Source organism: Lethenteron reissneri, chromosome 57 (assembly GCF_015708825.2).
Source record: "Lethenteron reissneri isolate LAM-NWPU_2019-01 chromosome 57, ASM1570882v1, whole genome shotgun sequence".
Taxonomy (NCBI): domain Eukaryota; kingdom Metazoa; phylum Chordata; class Hyperoartia; order Petromyzontiformes; family Petromyzontidae; genus Lethenteron; species Lethenteron reissneri.
The window spans coordinates 4,762,980-4,773,921 of record NC_083835.1 but is presented as its reverse complement, the minus strand read 5'-3'; the positions used below and the strand labels follow the sequence as shown (position 1 = coordinate 4,773,921).

Below are 10,942 nucleotides of genomic sequence, written 5' to 3'. Positions count from 1 at the left end.
CCCCCTCCCCTCCATCCCCCTCCCTCCATCCCCCTCCCCCAACCCCCTCCCCTCCATCCCCCTCCCCCTCCCCCCCCTCCCCTCCATCCCCTCACCCTCCATCCCCCTCCCCTCCATCCCCTCCCCTCCAACCCCCTCCCTCCATCCCCCTCCCCTCCATCCCCCTCCCCTCCAACCCCCCCTCCCTCCATCCCCCTCCCCTCCACCCCCTCCCCTCCACCCCCCTCCCCTCCACCCCCTCCCCTCCATCCCCCTCCCCTCCAACCCCCTCCCCTCCATCCCCCTCCCCTCCACCCCCCTCCCCTCCAACCCCCTCCCCTCATCCCCCTCCCCTCCAACCCCCTCCCCTCCATCCCCCTCCCCTCCATCCCCCTCCCCTCCAACCCCCTCCCCTCCATCCCCCTCCCCTCCAACCCCCTCCCCTCCATCCCCCTCCCCTCCACCCCCTCCCCTCCATCCCCCTCCCTCCACCCCCTCCCCTCCATCCCCCTCCCCTCCAACCCCCTCCCCTCCATCCCCCTCCCCTCCAACCCCCTCCCCTCCACCCCCCTCCCCTCCACCCCCTCCCCTCCACCCCCCTCCCCTCCACCCCCCTCCCCTCCATCCCCCTCCCCTCCACCCCCCTCCCCTCCATCCCCTCCCCTCCACCCCCTCCCCTCCACCCCCCTCCCCTCCACCCCCCTCCCCTCCACCCCCCTCCCCTCCATCCCCCTCCCCTCCACCCCCTCCCCTCCCATCCCCCTCCCCTCCACCCCCTCCCCTCCACCCCCTCCCCTCCACCCCCCTCCCCTCCATCCCCCCTCCCCTCCACCCCCCTCCCCTCCACCCCCTCCCCTCCATCCCCCTCCCCTCCAACCCCCTCCCCTCCAACCCCCTCCCCTCCAACCCCCTCCCCTCCATCCCCCTCCCCTCCACCCCCTCCCCTCCAACCCCCTCCCCCTCCCCTCCATCCCCTCCCCTCCAACCCCCTCCCCTCCATCCCCTCCCCCCTCCCCACCTCCCCTCCATCCCCCTCCCCTCCAACCCCCTCCCCTCCATCCCCCTCCCCTCCATCCCCCTCCCCTCCAACCCCCTCCCCTCCATCCCCCTCCCCTCCAACCCCCTCCCCTCCAGCCCCCTCCCCTCCACCCCCCTCCCCTCCAACCCCCTCCCCTCCACCCCCCTCCCCTCCAACCCCCTCCCCTCCAACCCCCTCCCCTCCAACCCCCTCCCCTCCAACCCCTCCCCTCCATCCCCCTCCCCTCCAACCCCTCTCCTCCACCCCCCTCCCCTCCACCCCCCCTCCCCTCCACCCCCCTCCCCTCCATCCCCCTCCCCTCCAACCCCCTCCCCTCCAACCCCCTCCCCTCCATCCCCCTCCCCTCCAACCCCCTCCCCTCCATCCCCCTCCCCCCATCACCCCTCCATCAACCCCCCCATCACCCCCCCCCCATTATCCCCCCCATTATCACCCCTCCCCACATCACCCCCCCCACATCACCCCCCCCCACACCACCCCTCACCATCACCCCTCCCCACATCACCCCCCCACCCCCCCCCCACACCACCCCCCACCATCACCCCCCACCATCACTCCTCCACATCACCCCTCCCCACATCACCCCCCCTACACCACCCCCCCCCCACATCACCCCCCACCATCACCCCCCACCATCACCCCTTCCCCCGTCACCCCTCCCCCCGTCACCCCTCCCCACATCACCCCTCCCCACACCACCCCCCACACCCCCGCCCCTCCCCTCCCCTCCCCACATCACCCCCCACACCACCCCCCCCCACTCCACCCCCACATCACCCCCCCCACATCACCCCCCCCCACATCACCCCCACATCACCCCTCCCCCCATCACCCCCCCTCCCCACATCACCCCCCACACCACCCCCCCCACACCACCCCCCACATCACCCCTCCTCCACATCACCCCCCCACACCCCCCACATCACCCCCCCACATCACCCCTCCCCACATCACCCCCCCCCCCACACCACCCCCCACACCCCCGCCCCTCCACATGGCGTCCGCCAGCGGCCTGGGCACCCGGGCAAGGCTCTTATCGCTTCTGGATGACATCGAAGTGTTATCGAGGTACGACAAAACATCCACCGATGTAGAGGAAACTTCGTACGTGTTCTGCAACACGATGGCGAAGTTCGTTCGCAGGCGGGAGAACGTTTTCTCGATTTTTCTACAGGGGGAGATCTGGTCTTCGTAGGCGCCGCCTGCGGCCTTGCGTCGGGCTCCGGCCAATTTTCTAGGCGAGATCGGTGTTGGCTTACTCGGATGATTTTTTTTTTTCTACCGTCAACGATTATAATGTAAGTTACGCTTTTAATATCCGTTGTATTATCGCTGTGGAACGTTTAAGTATGCTTAAAATAGTGCAGGGAGAGAAGCCGCGGTCAACTCTACAGGAGACTTAAATGCGCGATTCCATGTCGCGCCAAAGATCATCATTCCACTGCTGGATGAATGCCTCCGCAAGCTGCCACCCCTCACGATCCTGCGGTGTTAATAATCCTCCTTCATCTCATCAGTTGATGTCCTTTCCATCCATGTAGATCTAGATATGTACTCAATATGTGCTCCCTTTTACCAACCCGTATGAAGTGGTCAACCCAACCTGCCTCCGTGACGGACGAACCCAAAAAAATGTATTTATTCTGTTGGTTAGGAAAACAAGTTTGTGATCTGAATTTGCCCTGTGTGTGTGTTGCAGGGAACTTGTGGAAACGCTCGCGTTGTCAAGGAACCAGAAGTCCAGCCAGTATGGAGAAGAGATACAGGTAGGGTCACATTGCCCCCCGAGATGCCAAATCAATCTCGTTAATACTACAACAAATTAACAGCAATAATATACATTTCTATTTAAAGCTTTCGTGACTGCAGGGATTCATATTCTTGGTTCTTTCGGTAAAGTCACGTAGAAGGGAAATAATAAAATAATAAAAATATAAAACAAAACTCTCACGACGTTTCGACTGCAACACAAGCAATCATCATCAGGTGTGACTTTACCGAAAGAACCAAGAATAACAATAATATATTCGGACCGAACCGATTAACCGAGCACAGTAATTACAACTAAGTCTAACCAGACTGTGGACTTACACGGAATTCTGCTGCTCCGTAAGACAAATAAGTCCCCCTGCGTTCATATTGTCCCTTAAATGCGCGAACCGTACGCCAAAGAGTATCAACTGCAAACTCGGTATACTTATGTGATACTGATGACAATACTATGTTCTATCATAAAAAATTTTAAATATATTTTTAAACGTTATTTTTACACGCTTTCTATTAACTCTTGTTGTATCCTCAAATCTTGTAACTCAGTTTTAACCCACTTCCCAGTGTGGTATCAACTGCGAACTTGGAAAACTTATGTCTTACTGATGACAATACTATATTCTATCATTAAAAAATATATATATATTTTAAACCATCTTTTTTATATGTTATGTTTCGGCTTGGGTCTAATAGTCCACGTTCGACTGACATTGGCTGTAAATCACCACGGCCCCTTACGTTATGGCAAGCTTCGGGGCCACTTCCTGGAGTCGTGGAGTTCTGCCATTACGAGTACGGTTACATTTCATTAAAGCGTGTTTTTAAATACATCTTATTTTCCCTTCAGATCTTAGAGCTGCTGATCAGGAAGGACGAGGAGCTGCAGTCTGCGTTGAAGTGCGCGACGGAGCAGGGGGAGGTTCACCTCGAGATACTGCGGCTGGAGCGAGAGGCAGAGAGGAGGGATCAGGACATCCAGCGGCTACAGCGGCAGCTCAAGGAGGCTCAGCATATCCTCGTACGCACGCACACCAGGAGTTTGGGGAACGTTTTTCCCTTTCCGATCAGAGGTCGCAACCGGGTACCCGATACCCGTACCCTACCCGATATCCGGCTACCCGTACTCGGCCAGGTACGGGTACGAGTACCCGTTTGCGACCCTGGTGCGGCCGGGTACGGGTAGGCCGTGAGTCACTGGTGAGTAACCGTTTGTCACTCATTTTGGATTTTGGGAAGGGTACGGGTAGGGAACGGGTACCCGTACCCGGCTGGGTACGGGTACCCATTTGCGACCCTGGTCCGGCCGGGTACGGGTAAGGAATCAAAACCCGTTTGCGACCTCTGCTTACGATATATTAGGAAGTCACTGGAGCGATGCGCTTTTAAAAATAGATTGAAAAAACTCATTTCTTTAGAACTGCTTTTTGTGTTTAGTGTTTTGTCCTTCCCCCGCACCTCCGATTAGCACGGTTGGCTACGTACGGTACGAAAGAAGTTCAACATACATACAAAATGATTAAATATGGCTGAGAGGTAACGTACACAATTTGGGACAAATGACGGTGTTTTTTTAGTCTTGGCTTTATCCCTCAGCAAGGTGATGTGAAAGCTGATGGTGAAACGTTGAACTGAACATTGGCACAGTTCTGAGGCTCAGAAGTGAGTCGGTAGCCAGTAGTCGCGTATATTTTATATAATCCCAGTACTGAACAACTTTTCATTCCTGACATAGTTGGGGGACTAACATTGTGGTCGTTGCATATATATTATAATTGAGTCCAGTAGAACTCTTTCGTGTCGAAGTTGGGGGGGAACCAACGTTGCAGATCCTATCTGTAATCTATCCAATAACCACCGGGGGAACCATGTTATCTTACGACACTCCCAACTTCCCTTGGCAACACACACTCCCAACTTCCAAAGCGTGAAAGTGGCCCTTCAGAGTGACACAAGTAAACGGGCACGCGAAAATTAGAGACACGGTTTCGCTTGGTCAAAAAATATTTATTTTTAAATCCTTTATATTAAGTTCGCTTGCTTGCTTGCGTGCTTGCGTGCTTGCTTGCAAATCTTTCGGTCGCTTTTTAACCCACTTCCCGTGATCCAATCGAGCTGACATTTTGCACACAGACTCGTTGTGCGAGACAATTAATGTTCGTGAAAATTTTTTTCAAACATTTTACACTGTTTAGGGAAAACAAATTAAATATTTAATTACCAATTGCTTAATACTGGCAGACAATCATCTGACCCATAGGTGGCAGCCATCTCAAGCCAGAGGACGAGAGGACTCTAGCCGCCACGCATATAAAGGATTTATAGTGAAAAACTTTGTTTTGACAGGTTATACTTATTAGTATCTCAGATAATTGCAGCAATGCGTACTGTTTAGTTTGCGGGCCACGTGACCGTGGGCCGTTGGCAACGAAGAAGTTCCCTACCGCTGCTCGAGAGGGAAATGCCTTCAGGCTCTCATTATTTGAATGGAAACGATGTATCACATGGAAAGGCAACCATCAGTGATGAAGGGTGATGCAAATGCATACAAATTACTTGATCAATTTCAGCATGAAAACCCACAACCCAGATTCATGTGTCAGCCAGACTGCCCGAGTTGTGAAGAATGTGAACATACTCTGAAATGCACAGTATTTAAACTACCATTTAACGGTGGTATACTTCTGTAGGCCACCGCAGTTTATCAAGCTAAAGAGAAGCTCAAGAGCATTGAAAGAGCCAGAAAAGGTAACGTGTCTTATTTTCATATTGACATGCATACATGTGAAGTTTGTTGTAACTGGGTGAGGATGTTGCATTCAACCTTTGTTCAGAATAACAAATATTGATTGTTTATTAACTACAAAACTGCAATGTATATATAGCCTTTGACATACTGAATTGTACAAGGTGGTCCAGATGTCTTGTCACCCCCAATTAATTGACCCATAATAGCGTGTCCTTTACATATTCATTTGTCGTAAACCCTTCAAAAAATATTAAGTTTTAGAGAATTAAGCAGATGAATTAGTCTCTGCGTGTGATAATAAAATAAACAACATTACAGTCCCCACAGGCTGAAGACTTCTGGACCAATATTTGCCAGCAGATTTGTTTTGAGCAGGCAAACGCTAGACTCGTTTAGCGCTTCAAAGTCTCATCAGCACCTCGCAGGATCATGAGTCAACTAGTTTCCTCAAGTTATGTTGCGACTCAGAAAGTTGAAACCGGGGCCAGTATTTCTGCTAAAATTGCTTTTACAAAGCACTGGGAACTTGTCCACAATACCCATAATTTGATTGACTTGAACCTTGTTTTTTTTAATCTTTTTTTTTTAGTTGAAGAGAGATATTATTGTCTATATTACCACTATCCAGATTGTGGGCAGCAGAGAATATGCAGCAAAATGTATTGTTATACTGTACATGTATTACTCTTTGGTTCTTTCGGTAAAGTCTTTACTTTACCGACTTTACCAAAAGAACCAAAGAGTAATTCCTGCAGTCACGAAAGCTCCAAATTAAGTTTGTACATGTATTGTCCCATGTCTATTCCCCAACCCGCACTGACCAACGTGCTGAAATATGGTCAATTAATTCCCGCGGCCTGGCACATCCAGCAGTGTATTGACAAAGAGCTGTACTTGTATCATCGTCCAAACCGGTATATAGAATGAGTTTTGTTAAAGCTTATTATTGGGTTAGCGTCACAGTTTTCACGGCGATATTTACGTCGAATAAGTGCTTGCAATGACATTTGAATTGCCTTTGTGATTTTGAACCAGGAGCCGTGTATTCCGAGGAGCTCATCAAGTATGCTCACAGGATCAGCGCGAGCAATGCAGTGGCTGCCCCTCTCAACTGGATGCCTGGTAACCACCTCGCATTCATTTTCCATTCTTTTGAGACGGTGTTGTTTTCAGTATGCAACTAAGGTTTCTGTTAGTATTCTTGGTTCTTTCGGTAAAGTCACGTAGAAGGGAAATAATAAAAAATAATATTGTTTAATATTTATATAATTTTTATTATTTCCCTTCTACGTGACTTTAAGGAAAGAACCAAGAATATGAATCCCTGCAGTCACGAAAGCTTTAAATCAAAAATTTCTGTTAGTAGTGAAGCATTACAACACCACATTGACTTGGCATGTAATTCTTTCAGAGTTAATAAATTTAGCACTGAATTGTAGTAAAACAGCCGGGCGTATACTCTAGTGATACTGGACCCCACCAGGGGAACGTGGAGTTACACCATCAGCTCCAGAGCCCCCCCCCCCCCCCCCATGGAGACGATTGCAGCTTCTTTGCTCGTTTGAGCAGAGATGTGCTAACTTTTTAAAATCCTTTATATTAAGTTCACTTGCTTGCTTGCTTGCGTGCTTACGACCGTGCAAATCTTTCAGTCGTGTTTTAACCCACTTCCCGTGATCCAATCGAGCTGACATTTTGCACACAGACTCGTTGTGCGTGACAATTTATTTTCGTGAAATTTTTTTTCCAAAATTTTACACTTTTTAGGAAAAAATAAATTATATTTAATTACCAATTGTTTAATGGTGGCAGGCAATCATCTGACCCATAGGTGGCAGCCATCTCAAGCCAGAGGATGAGAGGACTCTAGCCGCCACGCATATAAAGGATTTATAGTGAAAAACTTTGTTTTTACGGGTTACTTTTTTTTGTTAAACTATATTTACACAAGTGTTATATCAATTCATATATTTTGTCATCATAAGCACAATTTTGTAAAGTGAAAATTGCACGGTGATCTTTGACATTTGAAATTACTTTATGCTTAAGGTGTGCTTGTGCAAACATTTCAGTGTTTTACATGGCACTACAGGTAATTAAATAAAAATGTCCTTGATAAAAAAAGCAGATGAGGCTAAAAGGTCTCTTTTCAAGTGAGAATTGGGCCAACAAAAGTCAAAAAGCAACTATTTATAGGATCAAAAAAGATATATAATACAAAAACACAAATGCATGCCATTCCTTTATTTAAGACCAGGGAATTTTACATTAAATAGGGTGTCATTTTAAATGGAGTATGTAGAAAATGAGGTACAAATCGAAATGTCGTGCGCATTCGACGAATTTCTCTTTCGGCTTGGTTCTTGCCATATCTCGGCAGCGATCTCATACGTCCGTACTCGTAGCACTTGCCCCAACAGTACTATTAAAGGCTTTCTGTGTTCTGTGTATGTGTGTGTCCTCAGGTGACCCCAGGAGACCGTACCCCACTGACCTGGAGATGAGGAGCGGATTCTTGGGACAGCTGAGCAACCTCCCGTCAGCCGCGATGAACGGACACTTGCCCGGGGATGCCATGGCTGCCGGTCGCCTCCCAGGTAAACAACAAAACGCAACGCAAGCAACACCTGGATAATTGGCACGGACCAAGAGTGGAGCAGGAGCTACGTTTAAAGCTCAGCAGAGATGGTAGCCTTTTTTATAACGGAGGCGTGGGTAAGTGACAGCTGTGTAACTTTACTTTCTATGCAACGGTTAGACAGGTCGGTGCTGATGGAAATAAGTAGAACAGTAAAGATATTACATTCATCTTCTTGGTTTTTTCGGTAAAGTCACGTAGAAGGGAAGTATTTTTATTATTTTATTACTTCCCTTCTACGTGACTTTACCGAAAAAACCAAGAAGATGAATCCCTGCAGTCACGAAAGCTTTAAATCGAAAAAAAATATATTACATTTACTGATGATTTACAATCCATTGTCAATGCACTGCTGGATAAAGTCCCCCATCCCATGTAATTCGTGGGAGTTGTTAGCTCAAACTTCACCACGTAGTATTTTTCGATTTAAAGCTTTCGTGACTGCAGAGATTCATCTTCTTGGTTTTTTTCGTGACTTTACCGAAAGAACCAAGAAGATTCACCACGTAGGTTAGCGAGGGTTGGCGAACGGACTGGTTCGGATATCACTCCACTGATGTTAGCTGTTATCTGTATTTAAACTCGGGTTGTTAAGTTCAGTGTAGAGCAATGACTAATGTGCCATTGATTTGTCCTCTGGGTTTTAGTATGTCAGGTTTATTCAAATATTTGAAGGCACTTCTGTCTTTACACAGTTTTAGGTGGGTGGCCATATAGGGCACATATTTATCAAGGAGGCGACTGAAACCAATAAGTATTTTTCAATTGGAATCCAGTTTGTATTTCCACGTGCGATCTTTTTAACAAGCGTGTGGCGTATGTTGCATTGCAGACATCTTGGCACCGCAGTACCCCAGCACCTGGCAGACGAGCGGAGAGCTCTCTGTGGGGCTCATGCCAACTCCTGGAACGGACTTTTCTCTGGAGCTCCCGGGACACAACAAAGAGAACGAGGACGAGGTGGAGGCCATGTCCACGGACTCATCCAGCAGCAGCTCTGACTCGGACTAAACCAATTCGGCCATGAATGAGACAGATCTCACAGTCGAACCATGGACTGAAATGTGGGGAGACGTGTGATACTGTCCCCTTCTGTTAGCGGCTCATTTAGTGATGGTGGGGCATTACGCATTTCCTCCGTGGTTTACTTTAGCCTCTAGTTATTTAATACATTTTACCACCGAATGGATCCACCACCTGGTTTTCCATCGTCCCCTACTTTTTGTGTGCGTAGCCAAGTATGGGTATCTGTTTGGGCTCACTCTTGCAACGTGTCCGAACCTCTTGTCGTCTTCGTTACTTTCACTCCAAACCATTTGAGATAACTTTACTGTAATCTTTGTAATATAACAACGTTAAATAAAGTTCTGTTAGCATTTGAATGTACAGTAAAAAATCAATAGGGCTTTGGTACAGAATATGTAATTGTTGACTGTGGTATTGATTTCTACATGTTATAATGTTAGAGAATTCAGTGGCGGTTTGTGTTGGTCCAAAACTGGTTCTTTTAAACGGGCGCCACCCATTGTATAGCAATGAATCAAATATTTTTTATGTTCAAAGGATATTCTTTTTCATGACCCAATTATTTAAAGACATTGAAGGTGTAAAAAAGAAACATTGGTTAAATGTGGCTCACTTGATGAAATGTTTTGTAAAAATGTATTTGACATGCATATTTACAATAAAGTTTCATTTTTTTTACCATGTGGAGGGTGGGAATTATTGGCTATGTAGGTATTGTATTGCAAGAATTCATACTCTTCGGTAAAGTCACGTAGGTAGAAAAAAAAATTACGACGTTTCGATTGCAACACAAGCAATCGTCGTGAGGTGAAAAATTACAGCAGGTATTTTTTCAAAAGAATAAATATTTCTTCCTGCCTCAGCAATCCGCCAAAAGTCATGTTACATAGTGAATTATATTATCAATCAAGGTGACAATCCACCGCTGGCAAACTCATGGAGGCCTTGTGGGGTGATCGGTAGTGTAGCGGCTATGAACCCGGTGACGGTTAAATTTCTGCTTGTGCCCAACACCATTGACAATTGTCTGAACCGGTCATGGGCCTCCTCCCCTGGGTCGACTCAGCCTCAAATGAGTACCTGGTGCAGTGTGTAAAAATCGCCAATGGGGAGACAAAGGTGGTCGGGCGTGGTGCTGGCCACCCACCCCATCGTGTGCCGTACCGGCCTTCATAGGTGCTCGCTAACAGCACTTGCCCCAACAGTTAAGGCTACAAGGGGTAGCTGTCAATTTCTAAAATATACTCTGGTTATTTTGGTAAAGTCACGTAGGTAGAACAATAAAACAATAAAAATATCGAAAGTCGTGATAAATTATTTTTTATTTTGTTTTATTTTTCTACCTACGTGACTTTACAGAAAGAACCAAATAGTATGGATTCCTGCAGTCACGAAAGCTTCAAATAAAGATTCTAAAATATATTTTAAAAATCGCAACACGCTCACCAATGACACTGGCCTTGAAAGGCAAAACAAAAAGTCGACATTTCGATCAATGATCCTTTTTTTCATAGGATAAAATTTGGAGAATGCACTTTACACCATGGATTCTGCTGAGAAATATTTTTTAATGTCTTGAGCAGTTTTTTCTTGAAAGAGGAATATGATTAATTATAATGTTGGAAGCTATTAACAGACTAATGAATAATCAAAAGTTTTTACCAAATAAACTAATTTGTATTATACCTACAACGGGTGCCAATTACAGGGACCCCTCTACTTATGAACATATGAAGAACTAGTG

At 47.6% G+C, this 10,942-nt stretch overlaps 1 protein-coding gene across 1 annotated transcript; it reads left to right on the top strand.

Moving 5' to 3' along the window:
* The first annotated feature begins 1,988 nt into the window (after nt 1–1,988).
* MED4 (mediator complex subunit 4) lies at nt 1,989–9,876 on the top strand. The gene is made up of 7 exons (XM_061575153.1): nt 1,989–2,086; nt 2,718–2,784; nt 3,636–3,806; nt 5,476–5,533; nt 6,570–6,656; nt 8,000–8,131; nt 9,005–9,876. Exons 1-7 carry the CDS (start codon nt 2,013–2,015, stop codon nt 9,181–9,183), a joined length of 768 nt encoding a protein of 255 aa, XP_061431137.1. The 5' UTR covers nt 1,989–2,012; the 3' UTR covers nt 9,184–9,876.
* The last annotated feature ends 1,066 nt before the right edge of the window (nt 9,877–10,942 follow it).